Source organism: Polyodon spathula, chromosome 58 (genome assembly GCF_017654505.1).
Source record: "Polyodon spathula isolate WHYD16114869_AA chromosome 58, ASM1765450v1, whole genome shotgun sequence".
NCBI classification, from domain to species: Eukaryota; Metazoa; Chordata; class Actinopteri; order Acipenseriformes; family Polyodontidae; genus Polyodon; species Polyodon spathula.
In genome coordinates, this window is record NC_054591.1 from 809,470 (window position 1) to 835,753 (window position 26,284).

At 44.8% G+C, this 26,284-nt stretch overlaps 2 protein-coding genes across 6 annotated transcripts; one reads left to right on the top strand and one right to left on the bottom strand.

The window, feature by feature from the left end:
* The first annotated feature begins 97 nt into the window (after nt 1-97).
* LOC121307684 (P2X purinoceptor 2-like) lies at nt 98-11,598 on the top strand. 5 transcript variants are annotated; one of them, XM_041239920.1, is made up of 14 exons: nt 103-792; nt 1,158-1,230; nt 2,156-2,539; nt 3,815-3,950; nt 4,972-5,043; nt 6,157-6,232; nt 6,322-6,418; nt 6,859-6,939; nt 7,335-7,467; nt 8,072-8,202; nt 8,826-8,916; nt 9,059-9,124; nt 9,556-9,633; nt 10,102-11,598. In XM_041239920.1, exons 3-14 carry the CDS (start codon nt 2,400-2,402, stop codon nt 10,186-10,188), a joined length of 1,188 nt encoding a protein of 395 aa, XP_041095854.1. In that variant the 5' UTR covers nt 103-792; nt 1,158-1,230; nt 2,156-2,399; the 3' UTR covers nt 10,189-11,598. The 5 variants fall into 5 exon arrangements, with proteins under 5 accessions (XP_041095855.1, XP_041095854.1, XP_041095853.1 ...); XM_041239919.1 differs by having other exon boundaries at nt 103-219; XM_041239921.1 differs by lacking the exon at nt 9,059-9,124 and having other exon boundaries at nt 98-219.
* A 2,182-nt stretch (nt 11,599-13,780) lies between these two features.
* pole (polymerase (DNA directed), epsilon) lies at nt 13,781-26,243 on the bottom strand. The gene is made up of 28 exons (XM_041239925.1): nt 26,156-26,243; nt 25,737-25,881; nt 25,502-25,659; nt 25,067-25,262; nt 24,725-24,939; nt 24,381-24,483; nt 23,967-24,047; nt 23,738-23,860; nt 23,130-23,354; nt 22,351-22,563; nt 21,804-21,947; nt 21,359-21,499; nt 20,859-21,012; nt 20,656-20,762; nt 20,376-20,552; nt 19,804-20,027; nt 19,264-19,484; nt 18,936-19,140; nt 18,547-18,720; nt 18,265-18,390; nt 18,009-18,141; nt 17,281-17,488; nt 16,656-16,787; nt 16,107-16,300; nt 15,699-15,899; nt 15,383-15,508; nt 14,774-14,863; nt 13,781-14,658 (listed from the first exon to the last, which is right to left on the bottom strand). The coding sequence occupies exons 1-28, from the start codon at nt 26,230-26,232 to the stop codon at nt 14,536-14,538; spliced, it is 4,416 nt and encodes a 1,471-aa protein (XP_041095859.1). The 5' UTR covers nt 26,233-26,243; the 3' UTR covers nt 13,781-14,535.
* Between the last annotated feature and the right edge of the window lie 41 nt (nt 26,244-26,284).

Consider the following 26,284-nt stretch of genomic DNA (forward strand, 5'->3'; position numbering starts at 1 on the left):
ATATAGCTGTTTTTGCCTCATATGTTGTAGATATAAATTATGTTTTCTTATCTGAAGACACTATATGAAATAATGCGGTATCATAGTTTAAATTAATTTAACAGGCGGACGAAGGCACGGCCCCTATTTTTATTGATATATTTAGTTGACCGGCTATGAGTGTCTGTTTAGTTGCCGTAGCAAGGGACGATACAGTGCGTGATGAATTTCTCCAGAATGGTTTGTCGTGCTTTTTGTTTGTTTTCAATTAGAGTTAAACAGAAAACCCAGAGGCTGCGAATGCGAAGCATTGTATTCTAAGATGAAAACTAATACAAATCAAAGAGAAATCTATCAGTCACTAATCGAGTGTGGCAAAGCTGACAGTACTGTGATTTGAATAGTTGTGTGTTTATTTGTAATGGGGTGGAGTGCGATGTAAGCGGTTCTCTCACACGTGTACTCATCTAACAAGAGTAATCAGAAGCCCTTTTTCAGTTCAGTCATGTTAAATAAACAACATTATGTAGAATGCGCGTACGACTCACCTGGTGAAGGCACTGCTGTGTGGTGTGCAAAGTGACTTATGCAGTCAGGGAAGCGCAGGTTCATGACCTGGCACTGCCAGGTTGCTTGGCTGGGAATCATACAGTGATCTCTGCACTGACCCTGGCAGGCCCGCAGGATGAGGAGGGCATATCATCAGCACCTGCTTGCCCTCCGTGATCTACAGTGGCCCATACTGGCCAGGCACCCAGGATCTCAACACACTGAACGTACTTGTATAAGAGACTTGGACTGGCTTTGACTGAGGTGTGACTTAAGGCTGTCTGCCCTGTAACTAAGTGAAAAGAGGCAGTGGGCCAGACTTAGTATGAGATTACATTTCTTCTGATCACAGTACATTTGCACTGTAATGTTGCTGTTTTCCCACGCTTATTTTATGCTTTTTCCCTGGTTTTTTAATATGCTTTACCATTCCTCCACAGGCTTCACAATGCATCTCAATGCTTTACCACGCTTCCACTATCCCTTACTGTACTTTGCTGTGCTTTTAATATGGTAAACAAGATAGCTTTATCTGAAATGGTCGATTGTTGGAGAACACATTTCCAAATAATAAAGAAAAATAGTATCCATGCTAATCAGGTAACAAATGAAAATCTGTATTCTTTCAGACACACGAAAATATCCAAGATTGGGCAATGACTCGGGTTTCAAGAAACAGTGTTGAAATTCCCTTTAAAGAAGGTAAGCTGACCCCTGTAATGGGGGAGTAACGTGGTTAGGATCCACATGCTGTGATAATGAGGCACTGGCTACGAGGTCAGTCTGTAGAAAGTCTCGCCAGTGATTGTCATTAAAAGGTAATTGGTTTTAATGGGAAATCGATTCTCTACACGTTTCCTGAGCTGTAGAAAGGCTCTGGGGTGATAGCACTGTATTGAGAAGCAGATTGTCAAGCTTCCAGGAAGCAGGCAGAGCAGACAGGGAGGAACAATGCAATCAGTAAAGCAAATGGGTCTTTATTAAAAAAGGCTAATGCACCTTGAAATCTGACAAATTTAGAGCAGCTCTTTGATGGCCATGCTTCCCTCCCTGGATCCTGCTGTAATTAGCTGTTATATATATATAGTAGTGTTTATTATTAAAAAACAGCACATCTTGCTGGCTGCCCTTGTTTTCTCTTATGTTCTAAAAGATATGATAGAGCTCTGATCGATTTACAGATTCAAAGCAGCAGCAGAATCTACAGATTTCGATCTACACATAGTACTGCAGCACACCAGTCTCTGCCTTAATTATATAAATACAAAAACTCAACATTTTTAGCCTAAATATGTGCACTGGTTTGACAATAGCATGGCATCATTGCCTGTCTGTTGCTTTGCTCAAATTGTACAGCTTGTTGTGTGTGTGGGAGGTGTGGAAGTGGGTAAAGCATTACTCTGTAGAGTCTTATAGAAGTGTGTGCTCCACAACTTGACCCCACTAAGACTCACTGTAATTTATTGCAAGATTATTATTATTATTATTATTATTAATAAAAATGACTCTCTTCATTGCACGTTACACTTAATTTACGGACAGCCTCAATACTTTCAATATGTTTATTTTACGCTTCACTTTGATGTATAATCAGACAACATGTTTAAACAAAAACTTACACTATTAGTGCTCCCTGAGGATCAAGACTGGGAACTGCTTAATGGAAAAAAGGGCGCCTCTCATGTCATCAAACTCTGAAATAGAGCTGGGAGGAGTGGTGTGGAGAACCACAGGCCAATCTAAGTGGGGAGGAAAGGAAGGCTGTTAACAAAGAGAGGGAGAGGGAGAGGGAGTGCCACACACTAAGAACCATCGACACAGCATCCCCACTGTTGGGTAAAACAAGAGGATTTGAAACAAACGCAGCAGAGATGGGTCTGAAGGGCATAATCGTGGATTGTTTTGTGGGATTTTGGGATTATGAGACTGCAAAAATTATGGTGGTGAGGAACAGGCCTTTAGGAATTATCTATCGGTTTGTGCAGTTCCTCATTGTCACCTATTTCACATGGTAAGTGAGCTTGTTTCATTACTTCTGAGGTTTCAGGGAATTTACCCAGAGCTCGTATTTTCACACCAGGAGACGAGCTGCCACTCTGGGGTACAAACTGGTAGATAACTATAAAAAACTTCTGGAAAACACAGCTACTGAGCAACAACTGCTTGGCAGTGCTTTTTTATACTGGTCGTGTGGTTTATTTTTATTTAATGGTTCCCAATAGAGAGCTACTGGTTTATACTAATCTGGTTAGAAATTGTATAAACTGGTTGCCCTGCAAGCCTTGAGTGGATTATGTCTTGTATTTAAACTGGAAATAGTCTCCGATGAGCTTCTGTGAAGTTGGTAACCATGGATACAGTCATTTTCCTTTGTTTACACGTATTTCCAGTTCAGTCCCAAGTGTGCACATTAATAAAGTAGTTTTATTGAAATACTTTCGGTTCGTGTTGCGTTCTCCTTTTGGGTTATATCTTCAATCGCTTCATTTTCAAATCACTGTAAAGTCCTGAACCTTCAAATGCCCTTTTATCACTTTCATGCACGGCGACCTCACATGGGGACAGATACAAACAAAAACCTGTCTTCTAGTCTTTATGTGGGGACACGTGGAAGACGCGTATGCATGATGAGGATGCCGTGTAAAGCAAGGAAAAAAAAAAAAGAAAACATTTTTAATGTGTCCAAAACTAAATTTTTTGTCAGCAATTTTCAATATTTCATGCATGGAATTTTTTGTTTTGTTTTGTTTTGTTTTTTATTCTTCTCCTCCAATAGTGAGTTATTATCATTCTGCTTTGAAATCTGCCTTTGAACTAAGTGCCTAAGTGCCAGGACTGGTCCATTCGAATCATGTGACAATACGACCTTTGAAAAGAAAAAAAAAAGCAATGAAATGATGTTCAAAACTGCTCTCTCTTTAATGGGCTAAAGTGGGATGTTTTGGCAACAGAAGGGAATTGAATTCACTTTCTGAGTGTAAGAAGTCTGAAGAGAGCGGGATTGTCACTCAGAGTTTGGAAGGAAGATGATTCTTTAGTGCATTCTTCCTAATCTACATGATGAATATGCCTCATACAGGATTCTGTTTTGGTTTAGATTTGTGCAGGTTCCCCATTAGACCTGCCACTCACTTAGGCATGATTTCACTGATTACAGTAATGCAGCTTAATGAAGTACTGAAGCAGGGAGGAGGAGGGAGGCAGTAAGGAAGATACTGAAACCAATTTAGAGTTGAACCCCTGTCCCTTGCCCTCGCCCTCAGCCAGACTGTGCCTCTCCTCGCAGGTACGTGTTCATCATTCAGAAAGCCTACCAGGAGATTGAGACAGGTCCTGAGAGCTCCATCTACACCAAGATGAAGGGGATCGCCTTGTCAGGGGACACAGTGCAGGACATGGTGGAGTATGTCAGGCCTTCAGAGGTGAGAACGCTGACCCCGAGCCTCTCCACTACTGTATCTATACATGCATATATACAGTGTGTGTGTGTGTATATATGTATTTGTGGACGTACACAAAAGGTTTAAATTATTGAAAAAAATAATGTATTTCAGGATTTTTTTTTCCGGACATAAGCCCTTTTTCAGTTTTGTAGAAAGAAAAGTAAACACAATGCTGCAAATGTTTTATTTTTTATATTTACAGGTTACTGCACTTTGACTTTTCTTTCTACAAAGCTGAAAAGGGGGTTTTGTCCAAAATACATCCTAAATACGTTGTCATGACACACATATGAGTTCTTTTTAATGCAACGAGCAACAATTGAACGAAGGTCTCCTGTCGCCACGTGTTACATTTTTTGCTCAATGTATAGCTGAAGTACATTGTACTGTATATCACGTGCACATGCGTGTTTCCCCTGGGTTTGAACGCCAGTCGACTTTTGCTTCTAGTTTCTTCATAGTAAAAAGCTTTCTCTGTGCATGTGTTATTTGACTGTGGCTGTCAACTCATTTGCTTCTTGCTTTATAATAATAAAGTGTTCTCAATGCATTATTCTCGTCAATTACTACCTTCAAAGGATGTTACTCGCTGATTGCACTTCTGAAAGGATTTCTCTCCATCTTTAACAGTCTCCACTACTGGGCATATTCTTCTGGCCAGATTTTCACTAAAATCAAACCTTTCTTTTATGAAATAAATGAATCTGTTTATTACAGTAACATACAATCATCTTGATTTAATTTGTTTTCTTCTACAGGTTTTGTTACAGGAGCAAATTGCACTTTGGGGAAGTGATTTTGTTAGGGTGCTTTGAGTTTGTTTTGCTGACTGGCAATGAGGTGCAACAGCCTCTCATGTCAGTGATTGCAAGCTCCATTTAAAGGGAAGTGGGCATTAGAAAAGGCAATAAGCAATATTAATTGATGTTAAATGATCAGAGACAAATGCAGTAGAAACGCTTGACAATGCTTTCATGCTTTCGCTGTGTTTCAATCGCAGGGCGGTGATGTCATCAGCGCTATTCTGCGGAAAGAAGTGACTCATAACCAGAGACAGGGTGTGTGTGCTGAGGTGAGCTGCCCGCGATGAAGCTAGTGTGGCAGTCCAGCCAAAAAGACATACTCTATATCAGCTACATTCCCCTGATATTTATATTGTATTATTATCACTTATTGATGTGGCTCAGATCCTTATTTGCCATGCCTACCAGCTATTACAGAAAACATTGTGTCTTAAATATAAGCGTTGCACTGTGCACAGAAGCCCATAACAATTGAAAAGTGTACCACATGGTGGACACATGGTAAAGCATAGGTAAACATTATAAAGAGGAATATGGTAAAGGATATTAAAAACATCATGGTAAATCATTCTAAACTATAGTAAATACTGTGGTGAACTTTTTAACACTTTTCAGAAGCAATAGTTGGTAAGCCAGGCTATTGATCCAGGCAAACAGCAATAGAGAGTCATCGTTTAACCCCCCCAGCGCTGGTCCTAAATGACTGACTGTGACCTCTGCACTTCTGAAAGGGCTGACGTGGTAAGATGGGTTTCTACCGCTCTCTAATCCCACGAAGCTACAGGTGGAGGAGCTGACATAACCCTCCAGTTTCTCAGAGCAGCAGCTTTCTCAAAAATCCTTTTAGCCAGGATCAAAATGCATTTCAGAAAACCCACGGCTGAAACTCAATCTTAATGATCCAACGATCGGGCCTAATCAAATTCTCTGGATACTCCTTGTGATCTGATTTAATGTTTAACAAGAGAGTAGACAGCGAATGCAACTTTAGTTGGACACTGTGAAGACCACAGTAATTATTTCACTTTGGGTTGATTTGTCATGCTGGAATAAAACTCATCTGGCACGCTAATAAATCCAGCTGGGACTTTTCCAAAATAACCTCACCTCTCAGTTGTGGGCTGAATGTTTGTTAGCAATGTTAGCCACTGGATCAGCAAAACTAATTCCCAATTCTATAATAACTATAAAACTAAATTAGCCTGATATACTGCATTTTGTTTGCTAAATATTTATCTTGGAGTACTATTACTACTAATACTAGTAATAATAATAATATACAATAATATACATTACACAGCACTCATCTGACTGTACACCTTTCTGGAAATAAAAGCAGTAATCAAACTATTTAAAATGTAGCGAATATTTTTGTTTTTCAGCATTTTAGTGTTCCAGGTGCTAACTGCACCAAGGACTCGGACTGCACCCCTCAGGAGATCGGCATGCAGGGAAACGGTAAGGGCTTGAGCCCTGAATGAATCTCAGATGCCAGCTTGAGAACGCGCTCCATGGTGCAGCGCCGCTAACAGTCTTTTTGTCCGCAGGTAAGAGGACTGGGCTCTGCGTGCCGTATTACAATCAAACCTTCAAGACCTGCCAGATCAAGTCCTGGTGCCCCATCGAGGAGTTTGCAGCTGTCAGGTAACTCCTGGACTCAGACCCCCAGCTCTGCCCCTCTCTCAAACCTTGTTTCCACTGACACAAGCACAACCCCAGGCCCCCCCCGCACTGCATTCCCAATTACCTTATTGCCTCCCTGCATGACCCTCTGTGCAAGTCCGGGACATGTGCCACAGGCTATCCTGTTGAAATAGCAATACATTGCTATGGACTGTATTGCATGTATAAGTTACAGTGTACCAGTAGCTATAAATAAGATACAAATACCGACTTAAAATGCAAAGCAATGGACTTTTTTAGGACGGTTCCTTTCTCTTTATTCCATTGCAAACCCAAAAGCTGATGCAAACTGATTTCCACAGGTCCAAGCGGCCTATGCATATTATGCGGCCCTTTGTAAAGCTGTCAGTAAGCCTGCATCCCTGCAAACTCCTTGCTAATGTCTCTTATTTACCTCCCAGGGAGCCGGCGCTGAAGGAGGCGATCAACTTTACTGTCTTCATCAAAAACACTGTCCACTTCCCCAAATTCAGAGTCCACAGGTGGGAGGTTCGCTTGATCCATTGGGTTTGAAGGGGTTGCTGTGGGAATGAAATGCATGTGCTTGGCAGCAGCAGTTCCAGGATGGTAATCGGTGCTATATTGTGTGTATCTGTCAAGGATCTCGTAGTAATATGGATGAGACTCTGCAAAACAATGCAATTAGTTTATCTTATGTCTGTTTTTGTTATCAATTACAAGCGGTTTTCATCTGTACTGGAAATGTCCCACCAGCTAACTGATCCATTTCCAAAATAACATCTAACATAACGCGCAAGAGCTTACAGCGATGTTGATTGGGAGCTCATTGTAATACCGTACTCGGCATGGCAGTTCAACAAGGTATCAGATGGTAAGACAGCTGGCATCCTGCCTCACGCTGACTTTCTTTCTCCAGAGGAAACACCAAGGGGAAAAAAAATCTGCATTCCTGCACTTACAATGCAGTCACTAACATCTACTGCCCTGTCTTCACCCTGGGGTACATCGCAAAGCAAGCAGAGGAGAATTTCACTGAGCTGTGCGAGACGGTACGGTCTGTCATTCCTTCATCTTTCCCAAGCGCTCAATCCTGTACTTGCCCTACAGACAGATAGACTGGCAGAGGTCTTTAGTTAGTCAGCTCCTTACCCATGACAGGGAATTGGTCACCTGCCCTGCAGACAGATGTACAGACAGACAGGACTTCACTCTCCAGTGAAATCTACTAGAAATTGTAGTCGTAGACTGTCAACAGAGGCTAGTGCAGAGGTGGCCAAAGTTGCCTGTTCCACTCCTGGTTTTTGTTCCAACCCTGCTCTAAATTGTTTATCTGAACCAATTAAACCTCCATCCAGACCCTGCAGTAGTTCATTATATAATTTTACTTGTTAAACCTGGAGTGGAATGGCCCTCCAGGACCGTGATTGGACACCCCTGGTCTAGTGCTTTTGCCCATTGCTATAAAAAATGCTGTCGGATGTTATGTTATAAAGCTATGCGCCGTGCTGCATCAAATTTAACAGCATATTGTGAAACATGAATTTGGAATGGGATTGAGTTATATAGTGTTGAACTTCAGCCAATGGAAATCCAGGATACTGTCCCTATTGAAACGGGGTCTCTGCCAAACTCACAGCACGTTGTGTCCTGCAGGGAGGGGTGATCGGCGTGTTCATCAACTGGAAGTGTAACCTCGACCTGGACCCCTCGGAGTGCTACCCCCAGTACGCCTTCCGACGGCTGGACCTGCGCAAGGACCTGATCTCCTCGGGATACAACTACAGGTGAGAGCCTCGCCCAGGCCCAGGCAAATCCCAGTCAAGCAACTTCAGTTTATTTATTCAGTCAGTAGAAAGGGCCTGGAGGCTGCAGATCAGAGCACTTAGTTACATTTAAACAGCCGTCTTAAAACAATGTCAAGGAAGGTGCTGACTTGAGAGACTTTGGAATTAAACGATGCGCAGAATTCAAAGGACCAATGAATTTTTCTGGGCCAGTTAGTTAATTGGTGGGTCACAGTAGAGGAGTTTGGTTTTAAGAAAATGCTAGTCTGATTCTGCCTGCATCTTACAAGAGCTTAGGATTTTTATCCCACTCTGGGTGACTTTTCTTAATTTGTCTGTTTCTAATCAGTTCAACTCATTGGACAGCTGTTCCCACGGTGGCTCACTTGAGGATGTGACTTTTTTTGATGTCTAGATCATGAGATCACTTATCTCATGATCTTGACATAACGGTTTTCTTTAGTTAGGTTAGCTTGTGATCTTTTAAAGCATTTCCCCCCCTCTACTGTCCTTTATGAGCCACTGTGTGTTCCTCGCTCTGTTCCGAGACTCTTGCCGATCGTTCAGTTAGCCCAGCTGTCTGACTGACCCGTTGGCTGATGTTTTTCGGGTTGCTTCCTCAGGTTTGGAAAGTACTACAGCCGGAACGGCAGCGAGTACAGATCGCTGGTCAAGGCTTTCGGGATGCGAATTGATGTCATTGTGCATGGTGAGGTACGCATATTGCAACATGAGCATAACCAAAGCTGAAATTGTAAAAAGACTTTTGGGTTGAATTAGACACAGTGCTAGGCATTCACTAATTGCATTAGAACAATAGATTTTAATTCCATTCCTTTTTTTTTTTTTCATTTAGGCTGGGAAGTTCAGCGTCATCCCTACCATTATCAACATGGTAGCCGCTATGACATCTGTAGGGATTGTAAGCTTGGTTTCTGCTGAACACTTTTAATATCTCAGTTTTAAAATGGAAGTCCCTTGCAGTGTTGTGCCCTTATTTATTATTTCATTAACCCTTTCATGCATGCGACGGATAAAAAATCCCTTCTAGATGCAAATGCATGATGACCTCATATGAGGATGTCATTTTTTCCCCATATAAAGCAATGGAAAAGTTTTCAATGGAAAATATTTATTATGTGTCTAAATATATTTACTATGTGTCTCAGCTATTTTCAATATTTCACACAGGAAATGGTTAATAGGCTACTACATATTGACCATTCCCAAAAAAAGCAAACCACATTTATAAATGTGTTTGTTCTGTAAGCTTGTTAGCAGTTAATAAACTTGAAAAGTGACTGTTAAATATAGCTTGCTCTTGGGTTCAAATTCCTCTTTGTTTTGGTACAGTGCTCCTTCCTGTGCGACTGGATTTTACTGACGTTTATCGATAAGAACGAAATTTACAGCGACATGAAGTTTGATGGGGTGAGAAACTGTGTCTCTCTGTGTGTTGTGATGTTTCCAGTCCTACAGAAAACACGCAACTCTAAAATACCAGACTGCTGCCAGACCACCATAAAATCTATTGACATCGAAGTGCTGTGTGTCCCTGTGAAAATCCAGCTTTCTGTTTTAGTGTTATCTCTATGACAGGTTTCCTGTCAAATGGGTTCCTGATTAAGCAGTTACTGCAATGTTATATTAAAAATAAATAGCAAAGAAAACATTGCCACTTTGTTCAATTATCTTTCAGATTTATTCATTGCTGATTTTGTAAGATTAAGTTTTTCTAAGTGGCAAAAAACAGCCCTTATAAAAGTTTAGCATAGTAAAAGCATAGCAAAGTGTAGTAAAGCAAGGTAAAGTATAGTTAAGCATTGTAAAACCCAGAGAGGCTTGGTGTCTTTGGACTTCCAAATTGAACCCCTAAAGCTGCTGTCTCTCCCCCTGCAGATCACCAGTCAAGACCCGGCCACAGAGAACACAACAGTGAGCCAGGACTCGACCCACACAGATCTCTCTGATAACGTCCAGCTCTGATCACCCTACGGAGACCTCTCTCTGCTTACCTGGACAATGCTTCCCCCTTAGAAATCCCTACAAACAGATTGCAAAGCGCGGACAGGTCCAGGATGTCAGGAGGGCACAACAGCAGGGTGGGACAGTGTGGGCTGATTCCTGGGGGTGTCTTGGTCCCATCAAGGGGAAAGGGTCCAGGACAACGCTAATGAATCAGGGAAGACGTCCCAGTGTCTGATTATGAACTCCTATTGGAGAAAGTCCTCTTGGACTGTCCAGTATTTCTGAATTTTGCCCCTCCACTGCAGTGTTTTATTGTGCTACAAATGTATTAATAACAGATGAAGTTTGGGAGACTGTAACTTTTATAATAGTTTTTTTGGCTAGTTGGACAGTCTGTTCTATGTTTTCCAGTCCGTAAACTCGGTATTCACAATACTTTTGTCACTATGGCAGATATTGTGCCATACTTTAGAATTGAGAATGTGTAAAGGCTCGGATTTTAGTCCATATTCAGCCCAAAAAACTATGCAAAATATATAAAAAGATTTGGCCCCTTTACTTTTGTCTTTAGTGCATGCATGCATGTATTATAAATACCTGTATTCTGAATATTTCATTGTCCAGAATACTTTTTGCATATGAAAATGAGACATTTATACAGCGAAATGATCAAGCTAAAGATACATCTACTCTGTAAACATATTAATTATTATATGATTTTTGTACAGTTGATTGTAAAATCAAGCAACATGTACTGGATTTTGTGTTCAGTTTTCTTTCGCTGAGTCAACAGGAAATATCTGCATGAAAAACTAAACAAATGTTTGGGCTCTGCAGTGAAGCACTGGAAATTGCCACACCCCTCCCCCAAACTGACTCTTCAGAGAACAGAGTCTGTAAAAATGTTCGATGTGCTCAGTGGGTGTCTGGCCAGAGCTAATGCAATAAAGAAAATATTTTTCCAACTAAATGAGTCTGGATAATGTGATTTGAGAGAAGTGAAAATCTGTTTGTGCAAACCTGATTAAAGCCATGGGAGCAATTGATAACTAGCTCAGGTTTAATGGACAGGATTTGATTTCAGCCCAGGCTCTGATGACTATTCACGAAAAGGGGAACAAGGCGGACTTAACCCCTTGTGGGCCACTAACAATTTTAACCTGGGGAATATTTTTCAATGCCTTGTAATGCCACTACAACATTTGTAGCACAATAACCCATTTGGAAAATTGTTTCTCATTCTGTTCTATTATTATTATTATTATTATTATTATTAAGTTCTATATAATGAATAAAGTTAACAAATACTAGAAATCATTATTAATTTTAACAGACATTACCTAATTGAGTAAGTCAGAGCCAAGATCACTTCTGAAATGACAAGGCTCTTTATCAATCAATAATGCCTGCTTCTGAATGTTGCTGTTAGTACATGCATACATTGCAATGGAAATGTCATTAAAAAAAGTATTATTTTAAACATATTTGAATTGTGTGTTCTTTTTCTATGCAATACATAAAACAGTCCCGAGGAACAGAGGTGCTCGGTGGCCTGGAAAACTAATTTAAATAGAGAATTCAAGGATCTTCAGTTATACTGCAGGGGTGGACTCCTATTGCATAGCAGTTTGATCCATTCCTGGTTTTACTAGGAGTTTAATAAGACACACCTGAGCTTGTTCCTTATACACTGTGGTTAATCAAGCTCATAGTAAAACCTTGAATGGATGAAACTGCTATGCAATAGGAGTCTTATTTTCATCCCTGTACTGTAAGGAACGAAGTACTGATAGAAATGTCATTGCCAAGGCACTCACCATCCTGGCTCCAGAACTGCCTGCTTCCATTTAGAGGGGTTGTGAAGGATTCTGAGTTTCCCAGGGCACGAGGTTAGACTTGATGTGTGCCACTAACCCTGTTATTGAAAAGTATTGCTAGGAGATTATGATAAGGTAATACAGAGGTGTGATTTGATTGCTGGGAACTGATGGCAGTAATGGAGTTATAATTCACTCACTCACTGCCTCCCTCCCCATGCTATCCTGAGTGCAGGATGGTCTAGCATTGGAAAAACAGAAAATCAACTGCTCAAATGAAAGCAGTGTTCGCTAAACAGGGGCTAGCTAGACCAACCTAAACCTTTAACTTCCAGTAACTGCCTGACCACTGTATTAGCTTGGACTCTGCCTGGCACTCGTGCGGGATTTGTTCTTCTGGAATTCCCTGGGTTCCTTCATTATTCTGGATAGCAAAACTAACACTGTAATATTTTTTACTACACATACTTAGAGATGGAAATAAGACTCCCATTGCATAGCAGGTTGAGCCACTGCTAGTTTCTCTAAGAGTTTTATAAGACACACTTGTTGCCTGTACACTGTGGCTAAACAAGCTCATAGTAAAATATGGAATGGGTGAAACTGCTATGCAATAGGAGTCTTATTTCCATCCCTGCACACTTACTATACTTAAACTACTGATGTGAATATTCACACCATCATGTCACAATGACAAGCAGAAACAGGACTAGCACACTTCACACTGGTACTGCAAGTGTTGTTCAGTCTTACCAAACGCTAGGCAGTGTCTGAATCACTCGAGCTAATCACTGCCTTGATCTTCCTATCTGAAGCTGTGGGTCACTACAGCAATGATTTAAACAAAGTGGGTGGATGGAGTGGTTAGAATAGTGAGAAGGATACAAACTAGATAGCAGGAATTCTTCCCTTTGCTAACCACCTGTGGGAGTCTGTTCTCAGCACTAGCAAGCCAATGAGAGCTCACTCAATTTCTCAAACGCAGCATGCCGTGCCACGTCAGTGCAGTCACATTGCACCCTCTTTAATAATTACTGTTGGAGAGTTTCAGGTTCATAATGCTGCAACAAGACATGTAGAATGATGTATTTATATCTCTTTAAAGATATTAATGCTTTCCTTCTATATTAAATTAAAGAATGCGCTGTTAGCTGCTGCGCCAGGGAATCACATTTATTTAATTACTTTTTTTAAAAAAATTACGTTTATTGTCCTATCAGGATTTATTATAATGATCAACTATTTTTACATTCACTAAGTTAAATGTAATGGAAATGCATAAATTCAAGACAGCTTTTTATTTTGCTCCCCCTGAAATGTATTCTGTGTGGTGAAAAGAATCCTGTTGAAATCCATTGTTGAATGCAAAGTGCCAACACAGGCATCCCAACCCATAGCGCAGGTGATAAGAGTGCCCCCTGCTGACCAAACGCTGCAATATCAAAGCAGAAGGAGCCTTTTCATTCACTGAATCCCGATAGACAATATGTACAGATAGCATGGTCCAAGAACAGGGGTTGGGCAAAAAACACGTGGCGCGTAAATTGCGTCACCCATCTGGTCAGCTATTCCATGCATTTATAACTGTTTAAAAAAGTGCTTCCTACCTTCTGTTCTAGACTCACTTTTACTCAGTTTCCATTTCTGTTCCTTTGTTCTCTCTGCTAAATGTGGTGTCAGAAACCCTTGCAGAGTGCACTTACAAATCACCAAGAAAAACGACACAAGCATTTATTTATTTTTTTTATTCAACTTCAAAAGAATTACAAAATAAGTGTTTTATACAACTAAACCCGGCCATACTGCGAATCCAAGCAATCCATCTGCTCTTGCCTGGCACTGCTTGCTCCGGTTGAGAATAATGGTACACAAACTGAATGTGACATATTTAACAAAATCCTTCTGGATTACTGTGAAACTTACTTACATTCAGAGCAGTTTTAAAAATCTGCAAGATCATTTAGAAATCTTTACAGGTATGCTCAACAAAATATATTGTTTTAATATATTGTCTTTTTTAAATTATTATTTTTTTTTTTTTTAAACACACTGCTTCAGATTAAATCTGAATTCAATATAAAAGTTTGGAGTCGTTTTCTTTCAAAAACATGTATCACAAATACACAAAAAAATAAATAAAACAAGTACCCACATTGGATGCCTTGCCAGTAAAAGCTGTTCGATTTGGACAAAGCAGAAAGGCCAGTTCCTTAAGGCTTGTACAGACTTACTGAATCAAAATAAATCAAACACACACACACACCTTTACATAGAAGACTATACAGAAATTCCTGCAGTAACCCCAGCCAGGTCTGAACCTCTCCCTTCACCTCAAACCACACTGTACACAGTAGCCAGTCCTGCGCCCAGCAACCAACAATACAAAAAGACATATGTACCTGTGGCGCTGTGCTTCACACAGAATAGAGCCAGCAGTACTGGTGAGAGTGCCTTTAAAAAAGGGACCAGCTTACATTACAGGGAAACAGAACCCCCCTTTCCCAGTTTCGGGGGGCACACTGCAGTTCCAGGCTGCTCTGTTTGGGGGTCATGCCTTCTCCTTGCCCAGCTCAGGGTTCATCTGCAGCATCCAGCTGATGTTCTCCTGCAGGAAGGGCATGCTGTAGTGAGCTGCGATGTTCCGGAAGACGCTGATCTGCTCGGAAAAGCCCTGTTGAGAGGAGAGGAGAGGAGATGGCTTGTCATCATGTCAGTCAGAACTCTACAACCACTGGAAGCAGTTTCACTGTTCAAACTGAGAACACCCCGCAAGGTCTGGGTCTCACCTTAGTGGACAGGCTGAGGCTGAAGTCTCCGGCACAGCTGCAGTAGATGGGCATGTTGGCCTGCTTGACCCCTTTACACTTAGTGCAGATCTGAGGGAAACAAAAGCATTGGGCTAGTTAGAGTGGATGTGGTAACTCTCTCTCCCTCCCTCTTGCAGTTCCCCTCAGTAAACATGTAATGACCACCAAGTTCTTAATGGGTTTACATTCCTGGAAGCGAGCAGACAATTCTCTATTTCCAAGATTAACAGCAGTTTAAATTGACATGGTCCTGTGAGGAGTGTCAAGTACTGAGCTGGAGTGCGGTAGTGTGCTCAGGTAGTGTGGAGTGGAGTTGTGCTGTGTGTGGGTGCACAGTGCAGTGCGGTAGTGTGCTCAGGTAGTGTGGAGTGGAGTTGTGCTGTGTGTGGGTGCACAGTGCAGTGCAGTACAGCTCAGGTAGTGTGGAGTGGAGTTGTGCTGTGTGTGTGTGGGTGCACAGTGCAGTGCAGTGCAGTACAGCTCAGGTAGTGTGTAGTGTAGTTGTGCTGTGTGTGGGTGCACAGTGCAGTGCAGTTCCTATGTTCTGGGAGGCAGTGTGTACAGTCTGGCTGTAGCTGTGTGACTCACCAGGTCCTGCAGGGTGTAGGTCATGAGCTTCTTCTGCAGAGCCTCCACCAGGGCAGTCTCGATGCCGTCCGTCTCGTACTGCGCCTGGCAGTTAGAGCAGAACCACTGCGGAGTCACCACGCCGTCCTGCACAGAGAATGAGTGTAATATATATATATATGTATTTTCACATTACTTCAACAGTGGTAGCCCCTCCCTGATCATCATCTGTTAATAGTGGTGATCAGGCATGGGCTGGGGGAGGGAGGGGGAGGAGGAGAACCAATAAAGAAAAAACAGACAGGCCAAGTGAAGGCCGTCCATCTCTGCGCCTCACCTGCACCACCGAGGGGTCCTTGCACAAGTCCAGATCTCGGCAGAAGTTGCAGTGCCGGCAGATGACTTCGGGCAAGATGTAGGACTGGCAGGGGTCCTTGAACTGGGCATGCTCAGAGAACTCGCCCACGTCCACCAGACGCAGCAGATCCCTCTTCAGCTTGTTCACCTGGTTGGTGATGTTGGAGTCTAAGGACAGCACCTGGGGAGATCAGGGAGACAGACAAATTGCTGTTTTTAACCTTTCAGAAGGTGGTATTCTGCAATCTACTGACACTGCGTCATGAAAACAATCCTTTTTGTCATTGAATCGAATAAAAACAAATCTCTGGTCTGTCCATCCCGGTTCTATTCTCCAGGTGCACAGATGCTGGTCACAGGTGTGTAGTGTTTATGTGCTGGGCTCTACCTTGCAGACGTATTTGATGAACTCGAGCGCTGGGTTGTTGAGGGGAAGGTGGGATCCCGGCAGCACTGGGAACATTTCCGAGGTCTCTGTGGCGTTCCTCGAACCCGTCACCTTCTTCTGGATCTTCTGGGTGATGGTGAAGAAGTTCTGGGTGAGCTCGCTGGAGACGTACTCCTGGGAGAACGTGATCATTCCTGAGGAGAGAAAGAGATGCATTTCACAGTATTATTGCTACAACATTCACATCCTCCCCATCTTTCAATTAATTAGCATTTTGCTTTCAAGAGAGCAAGTAGCCTAAAATGTCTTTCTTTTTACAGTTCCATTACTATTGCATGGAGTCTGCAATAGTATTTGGAAGAAACACCCAATAAGCGGAGCCTTAAGAAGATAAATAACCAGCATTACATTGGATACTAAAGGTGTGTCACTTGAGCGTTGAGGTTCAGCATTCCTGTTCCTCAGTAAAGGGAGGTCTCTCTGTGTGCCAGAGCTCTCAATTCAGGGAGGTGCTGACCAGCTGATTGACAGGAAGGGGGTGTGTCTTACCAGGCAGAGCGTTGCTGTCACCCACGGCCTCCTGGGAAACCTGGCTGCCCCCCCTCCGCTTGATGGGCGTGGCTCCAGGAGCATTGCGGCGTAGCTCCTCCCTCATGCTGTGATAGACAGCTGCGATATAGGCTGGGTGGGGGGAGGAGAGGAGAGGCAGGCAGAGGTTTGGAAAGGGACTTTTTTATCATGCAATGACCTTTGTAAAAATGCTGACTGTGAAACAAGTTCACTAGGTTTTTCTCCTGTAACTTAGAGACTATGATTCTGTTTCATTGATAATGTTAAAAAAACTAAACACAATTTAAACCAAACACAAACAGCGAGTGAAGTTAAATTGCTTTAATCATAATTAAGAGGAAACTATTTGTAAAACAGGTTATAACATTTACGCAACGAGTTGTTAAGATTTTAAAAACAGGGAAAAGCAGTTTAACTGAACTTGCTTTTTGTGTTCGGTTTGAATTAAAAATAGAGTTGCCTTTTTTTTTCTTTTTACATCAATAAAACAGAATCAAGTTACAGGAGAAAAAAAACTAGAAAGTGAGCAAGTGCCGTTTACTTTTTCATTTGGATTGTTTAATCTAGATAAAGGGGATAGTTCCAACAGTTGCTGGCACCCTACCGGAGACGATCATTAGGAAGTAGCTCTGGCAGGACGCGGTCTGGGGCAGGTACTGCATGATGTTCCAGTTACTCTCGATGAGCTCCTCCACATCCTCGCTCTCCAGCTGCTCCTCCTCCTCGCCACCAGGCGGCGCTGTCTCTTCATCTTCATCCTCGCTGCCCTCCTGCTCCTCTCGCCGGCGGCGTGCTGAGCTGCTCTTGTCCTCCTGCACACCAACACAGTCACACCAGTCAAACACACACACATTGCCTGACTGAGTACAATACCACTGCCCTGTACGCTGTACAGGACAGTGAGGTTTGAACAGCAGGCAGTGCATTCAAAAGGAATGCAATTAGGTGCTATACACATTGAATATTATATTGAGATCACTTTCTACCTTAAAACACTGGCATGATACAGACAGTACTGTATCGAGGTTCTCCACATATACTTTATACATACACACAAAAGGTTCAGAAACGACTCCTGACATTACATTCTGTTGTACGCTAGCTCTCACAATTGGCAGAGAACTGGATTGTATTGTACTGTGTTTTCTCATAAAATGTCTTTCAATGATATGAATTCCAGTTAGGAACTTGCTTATTGAACCGAATATTCCAGACGCTAGTCCCAACTACGTGATGGAATGGAATCTCGTGGTTCGATCGAAGTAAAACGGAGTCCTGAATCAGAACACCCAAACAGCGGCCAGTGCGCCTCCGTGCTCTGCGGTACAGTACCTCTCCGTAGTGCACGCTGGACGGCAGTTTGCCTTTGATCCCTCCGTAGTTTGCCAGATCCATCCAGAGCAGGAACTCCCAGCAGCGAGAGAAGGAAATGGAGAGAGAGTGGAAAATCTCCCGGGAATGAATGCTGCGATAGAGAGAGAGAAGAAACAAGGGGAAGCTATGCGTCACAAATCAGAAAAAAAAGCAACAACCACCACCCCCGGAACAGGGAGAACCAGCCACGCTAGCTCTTCGAAAGAAGCCGCACCTGTTGGTGATGTAGTCCACGTACGCGATGGCATCCTCGATTCTTCGTTTCTTGGTGCACAGGATGATGCGGTTGAAGTTGGCATAAACCACAGAGGAACCCAGGCGCCTGAATTCAGCTACCAGCCTGAGAGAGAGAGAGGGGGGCTTAGGGCCAGCTTCACCAGGACAATGCACTTTATTTCATTCATTGAGTTTGCTTCACATCGTATTATCTCCCAAGATACACCCTGAGACCAGACCCCCTCAAGCCCCATTGTTAATAAGGGACCCCTCTACTCACTGCAGGAAGACCTTCTTCATCATGTTGTGCAGGGTGCGGTGCAACGCCGGGTCGTACAGCAGGGAGCTGGGGGAGCGTAGCCAGCGGTAGAAGTGGATCACCTGATTATCAGCGTAGACGTTGTGAAACTGAGTGATCTCCTTCACCCAGCCCACAACCATGCTCTTCAGAATCCTGCAGGCAACCAAGAGAGTGTGCTGCTCAGTCACTGCATACATACAGGGGTCTGTCTGTCAGTCTAGTGCTTACTGGAGTTTAGTGTAGGCAATGCAACACTCTCAAACACTACAAAGAAACGTGTGTGGGTGTTTGTGTGTTCTACTTGGGAACGGTTTAGTAAATCTGGAACCTGGCTGTTACCATGCCTCCCCAGTTCCCCAGCTTAGTACCTGAAGGTGTTTGAGCAGAGGGCAGTCTCGTCGTAGCTGGCCAGCGAGCTTGCGCCCTGGTTGCCCGACATCATGTCCTCGAGGGAGGCCTGCTGGATGACGTCGAAGCTCACCCCCATGCTGGCGCCGCCCTCCATGTCATTGACGTGTTGAGACTGCAGGATGGTGTTGACAGCCAGGCTCTGCAGGTCCAGCTCTACGCACACTTCAAAGCACACACAGTACACTAAGCATCAAAACCACCATTTTCCAGGTCCGTAACTACGCATGCAGAAAGAAATACACAGCTATGCAGGCAGGTTGGTTGGTAGGTAGGTGTTTCTCTGACCTGTGGAGTAGCAGCCATGAGTGTTGAGCTCCACAGAGTTCCTCTCCTCGCTCTCCATCACCAGACGGTTGTCGTCTGCCTCCTTGCCCCCCAGGTCAGGCCTCGCGGTGGGGGAGAGCCACATCAGGTGGTTGTGGCGGCGGAGATGCCGTGCCAGGAACAGGTCAGAGCCGAAGGTGGACACATCCTCGGGCAGGTTACCCACCGGCAGGTGAAAGTACCTGGCAGACAAGAGTGGGGACGTGCATTCTCATTTGGGTTTATTTTCCAAATTCTATGTAAAAAGGTAACCCAATGTTAAACTTGTGTTTAAAGCGCAGGATGCACAAATTGAAGCAAAGCACTTTGATTAAGTAATAGGTAGCAACATCTAAAAAACTATGAACATTCAAAAGAATAATAAGATCCTACTCTACTGATTCAGATTCCCTTTCAACTCTGTTCTTGTCATCTTGTTCGGATAGGGATTGTATTTTTCACGGGACACACTGAATGAATGAATGAATGAATTGCATTCCTGTCTCTTGTGTTCCTGGTTACCTGGCCATGTCAAAGGCCTGCGAGAGGCAGCTGTCCAGGTTGAGGTAATGCCGCAGCATCCTCCGTGCCCCGTGGCGCTGCCAGTCCAGTACGCTGTAGTTGATCTCGTCCACCACGTGCACCGGCACCACAGGGAACTCCTCCAGCACCGACATCCCGGCTGCCAGCCGTCGCAGCTCCCAGTTGGACTGCACTGCGATGAGGGTGGGCCCGCGGCGCTCGTCCTGAGAGAGAGTCGGAGCAATCACCCATCATGTTTACAGTACAGATCATTCATTTAGGCTTCATTTACTGTGCTGATAGCCGTACTTAAATCAGCGATAATCTGGTTTCTGAAAGTCAAAAGTAAAATAGGATGTCGTGAAGAAAACCAATTTTATCCATAAAGAGATGTTGGGAGGAAGGGGCAGAGGGTTGTAAGAGCCATTCATTAAACAGGGCTTGAGGGAGAGAACCCTGGTATGGTTTTATTTTTGAAAAAAAAAAAGTCAGAAAGCTACAGGAAGAAAGAAAAAAAAAAGTTTGTGAGAGAGAACTACTAACTAGGTTAAAGTCACAATCAACCAGAGTACCTTGTAGTTGAGCAGTGCCCTCTGCAGAGCCCGGTAGACAGTCTTGGGGTCGCTCTCGGCCCGCACCTCGAAGGTGTGTTTCTCGGGGGGCAGCAGGTCCTCTCCCAGCTTCTCCAGCAAAGCGGTGCGCTCCGCAGTGTACAGGGCCGTCAGGCTGGGCATCTGGTTACTGCGGACCTGCAGGGAGGGGAGGAACACACAGGGTTCATGATACCGCTGGAGTCAACTCACAAATCACCTCCCAACTCCCTTCACTGGGCCGGGGAGAGTTCTCACTCACCGTGTCCAAGACGAAGATGCTGGCCTTGCGCTGGGAGGGAATGAAGAGTCCAAACAGAGCCTTGTTGCCCTGGCCGTGGTGGTACAGGTAGATGTGACGCACACTGCCTGCAGATGTAGAATTATAAATCAGCGAGTAAATCTGGAGTCTTTCTCCAATATCGTGCTATTTTAATCCCCTTGCAATGCCTTGGTCGTGCTCACCTGGCTCCAGGTAGCTGAACTGGGCCAGCGACCTCATCTCAAGGTGCTCTAGGTCAAAGGTGTCAGCCTCCCGGCCGGCCATCTCTCGGGACAGCTGCTTGTTGACCATGCAGACGCAGCCCAGTTGGACCAAGGCTCTGAACAGCAGGGGAACCTGACAGAAATAACTGAAAATTAAGAGACCCGGTGTACAGGGGAGGACAGATAAAAGCACCAGCACAACTTCCTCATTCCCACCAGAAACAAGCGTCCCAACAGAACGACTAATGGTGCAGTGGTGGGGCAAGTTCAAATAAAATACACAAGCTTTATAAAAAGTTTTAGGTTTAATGTAGTCGCTGAATACAAACTGAAATTTTTGTTTTGATCTGATTCCTTTAAACAATATACTTGAGGCCAGTTCTGAAACCCAGGCCCTGAAATGTAATTCAAAGTTGATATAAAACGTGTCAAAGACGGGGGCCAGGCCGTTTCCGCAGGCCCCTTCCTGCTGGGCTGACCTGCGTTTCATAGACCCCCTCGATGTCAGGCGCGGAGAGGTCTGCGTTGATCTCGTTGATGTGCTCCTGGTACATCTCCTCGGGCACAGAGTACTGGTACAGGTTATACACCACGTTGGAGCGCGGCAGGATCCGGGTCACCTGAGAGAGATGGCAGCATTGTCACTCACCAGCACCACAGGGTCAGTTCAGAAAATGCACCATTCCATTACTAACTAGAAGCCTGCTCATACATAATCACTAAAACTCAGTAGGAACTTTTCCAATAAATATAGTGACACAAATCACTGAATAAAGCTGTTCTGTATGTGGTCAGTTCTTCATTTTATGCTTTGTTAGTTAGTATGCTTTACCCACATTTATATCTGCTATGTTGGTAGCACTGCGTTTACTATTTGCTTTAGTTTTTAGCTCCAGGTTGTGCATTCTCGTTCAGCAGGTTCACCTTCTTGTACAAAGTCCCCTCCTCTTGCTTGGGCACTCTCTGGTTCACGTAGAAGACTCTCGGGATATTGAGCTTCATGCAGTGGAGGTCAGAGCCGATCACCGCCCAGAGCTTGAATAGGCCTGGCCGACTCGTCTCTGCTATCTGAATGAGGAGAGCAAGGAGAGAGGTTCTGGAAGGGGCGAACAGTGAAATGTGCTGAACCTGGGAAATAATCCTGTTTTGAGTCATTAGGAATAAAGATTATTTTGACATCAGTTCAACACTTTGGGGAGGTTTTGGTAAAGTAATCCAAAAGTACTGCTAAATCTGGTTGTGTCAAACCAGCATTGTTCAGGGATGGAAATGACTCCAGCTGCATAGCTGTTTGATCCATTCCTTGTTTTACTACGTTTAATAAAACACATCTGAGCTTGTTACCTACACACTGAAGCTAATGAAGCTCATATTAAAACCAGGAAGGGGTGAGACGGCGATGCAATAGGGATCTTATCCCCATCCCTGCTGTGTATGCACTGCTCGACAGAAGAGGAGCAGGTAGACGAACCTGCACGATCTGCCAGGGCAGGTCCAGCATGCTGCGGGCGGTTCTCCTGAGGAAGCTGCCCAGCCCCGTGGTGGGGCCGCCCCGGATCGCTCCTCCCCCCGTGGGCTGCACCTCCCCGTCCGCCAGCCTGCGCTTCTTACTGCGCTCCCGCCGCTGCCGAGCCTGCAGCTCCCACTTCTTCTTGTGATAACGAAGCCAGACCAGCCTGTCCTCCTGCACAGCACACACACACAGAGAGACAGCGTGAACCACCGACATGCTTCCAAAACTCCATTCACAACTGGCCTCTTATTGCATCAGGACCCTCACACTTCTTCATGTCTATAAGCAGATCACGCTCTCATGCTAGCAGGTTACTGGTCGCGAATATATAAAACATATATAAAAGCTAACATATTTCAAAGCACCACCACTGCTTGAGCTATATTTTCAAAGCGCCTTTGATAAACCCCTATTTTTTGAAAGAGGTAAAACACCTGTTAATTTTACAAAACTAGAACCAAACAACTAAGTAATATAATCTGGGTTCTCTTAAGCACTCAAGGTGCTTGTTTCTCATTTTGCAACATTAAGATACATTTTTCTCCTAAGACGCGTCTCATGGGGAATTAAGATGCCTTGTTCTAGTTAGGAAACTGTCCGTCTCTCCAGCAGGTGGAAATTTTGTAACAGAATGAAAATGGGTACTCAAGCTGCTTTATAAAGTAACAAGGCAAGCTTATCGGAGGCGACGCTGACTCTCGGTGTCGTGGCCTGGATGGCAGGGCAGGGCTGGTTACCCGTGTGTTCCCGCTGGGAGGGGGAGGCCCCAGGACCTCCCTCCAGGATTGCGTGAGCTCCAGCTCTTGGGACTCCGCCTGGCTCTCCTCCCCCAGAGAGACGCGCTTCCGCTTGGTGCTGATGGGGATGGCGGGCTGCAGGGGGCCCCGCTTCACTCCAAAGTCCTCCATGTCACCCACCCCCCCGCCCTCACTGTTGCTGCCTGCCGGCTGGTGAGACACCACCTGAAAAAGAAAAACAAACACAGCCCCCTGTGAGACAACTCTCCCAATCCGGCATTCATTTCTACAACGAGTTAGTGCTTGATCTACCCATTCCACCAGGATATTCCGGAACACTTAGTTTTATCTGAAATCACATTGGTCAGATCTTACCGTGGGCGGACTCAATTAGTACTTAAACCACAATGGTCAAATCTTACTGGTGCAGCTTCACAATGTAACTATACCTATTAAAATAGACAAGAGAAAAAAAAAAAAAAAAAAAAAAAAACACACACAACTATCAGACAACTAATTTACGTCTGAAGCCGTCCGATAGCTGTGTTCTCAAGTCAAGACAGCCTGGCTTCCTGTCTTTGCTCCCCAGGTGATGCTGGGGGCTGTACCTGTTTCTTTCCCTCACTGCTGAACAGCTCGCTGATCTTCTTCTGCTTGTAGATGTCGTTCTTCTCCAGAAGCTTCTTGTGCAGCCAGTCGGGGTGCCGCACCCTCGGAACGGGGTTCTTTACCTGGGGTCAGAGTGCAAAGGTCAGAATGGCCCTCAAAACTGCTGTGTCCACTAAAGAGAGCACCAGTGAAGGGTTAGTGTTTGAGACAGTGTCCCGTATCTGTTACCTGCTGCAGGACGGCTGGGATGGTAATGATTTTCTGGATGGCGCTGCCCAGCCTCTCAATGTAATAGTTCCAGTCGAGGATCTGGAGGGAGATTTAAGCGATAAGGCATCTGGCCATTGTACAGTGCAAGTGCTAGAACCACACAGTGCAAATGAAGGCTCGAAGAGAGTCAAAATAGTATGAGATTTTTTTATGTGCAGTTATTTGTTATTGCTAAACTATTTTTGCACTATGCATTGGTACACACTTGTATGTAATTTACGCACTATGTTTTTTAAATATTACATGTACTTGTGGTTTTAAAAGTTTTTAGTAGAGGAGCTTGCAGGATTACTATGTTGAAGCTCGAAACTGGACAATGCATTTGAAAACAAGAGAGATGGGTGGGGAGGCGGGGTTTATGAGAGGACTCACAGTGCGGATATCCATTTCATGCAAGGCGGGGGTCTTCAGCCACTTGCGCAGATAGTGCTTGCGGACGCTGGGCTCTGCCTGGAAAATGGCCAGCGGGATGGCTCTGCAAGACACAAAATCAGCACTTCAGATACCCCCCACCGGCACACAGCTTTCACAAGAAAAACATTTAAAAGAGACCAGACAGGTCAACCGTTACCCGCAGCATCTAAAAAAGGGCCATTTAAAAACAAACGGAAAAACAAAATCGTTAAGCTAGTCGAATGGAGCCTGACTGCGTCTGTATCGGCACGTTGGCTCCTTAGGCGTCTGTTTGCAATGAAAGGCATGTCAGCGAGCCTTGCCTCTCTGTGACGGGCGAGCCCTCCGGTTTCCTGGCAATGATGTAACGGCAGCTCAGCCCGGCGTCTTTCACCATCTGGTCACCCAGGAACTCCGCCAGCCGCTTGGCCGTGCTGATGGACGTGGACTTCTGCTCTCCATAGTCCTCCAGCCGGCGCGACATGGAGCGATTCTCCGAGATCAGCTCGAACAGCTCAGCATCCGGCATATTGGCACCCTGGCGAGAAACGTGCCGTTAATAAAACCAGGGCTTTCAACCGCCAACAGGATACTGTTTCACAGCTCCAGCAGCCCTCGTCTGACTAACTCCCCCCCCACCGCCCCGGGTCGCTGTGCCGGGATACCTTGCTGTAGAGCACATCCAGCCAGTAGTCTGCCACCGTGGCCACGGAGGCGTAGACCTCTTCCAGCGTGGTGCCCTTGAGGAAGGCCTCGAACACAGAGGACTGGAAGATCTTGATAAGCTGCAGCTCCCCCCTGCGCTTCACCTCAAAGCCCTTGAGCTCAGCCAGAGAGCCGTCCTCATTGAACACTGCGTACCTGCGAGGAGAAACAGCAGAGACTGACAGCCCAGTTCACCCACGTGTAACGGGCACTGTTGTGCGATACTCTGCCATCACGGATTCTGTTTCGTTCCCAGTCGGAAGGTTGGTTTAAAGATCTATAACCACGAGCCCAGGAAGACATCTGCACACCCACCAGAAGACCAACCACAAGAGTCACAAAGAAAAGCCTACAGGTCCAACAACACCCCCCAGCTCAACGCATCAGCTTCCTACCTCTTCTTCAGTTTCTTGCCCTCCTCCTTGGAGGCAGGAAGGATCATAGCTAGGTAAGGCCCATCCACCTCAAAGAAGATGCTGTTCTCTGAGCGAGTCTCGTAGGTGAGTGAGGCCGGGTCCTTCAGCTCCTGGTACTGGTGATTGGTGAAGCCCTCCTGAGAACGACAGAAAGGAGGTAAGACACGGGGCAGTCGTGGATCCTTGCTGACACCAAAAGAGGTGGTCTACCTACCTTGACCATGATGTTCAGCATGGCTCCAGGGTAGGAGATCGTCACCTTGGGCTTCTTCTCGTTGGTCGTCTTGACAACGAAATTCTCAGGGAAGGTGTTGGGGAGGACGCACCAGATCCCGTCTGTATCCAGCTCCAGGGGTCTCCTGGCAGGCCGGGGAGATTGAGAAAGTGAGAGGTCAGAAAACGCATCCATTTATTTCAGATGTTAGACAGTCATCTGGCTCAGGTCACCCTTTTTACATTACAACTGAACAGCAGTGTAATCAGCACAGAAAACCACCTCTGCACAATTTGGGACAGTAGGCATGAGTATCCTTTTTAATTTAGTGCATTCATCTGATATAGGAAGAGACACAGAATACAGCATTGCTCTCCTACCTCCCTCCCAGCAGGAGGCGATGACGGACAGCACCTTACCCAATCTGTTCCACCAGCTCCCTAGCCTGTGTGATGATGTTGGCTCCAGTGTAGCACACAATCCCAGCCATCTCCATGGAGTACCAGCGTGCCCTAGGGGACAAAATACACAACAGCAACTTCAGTGCA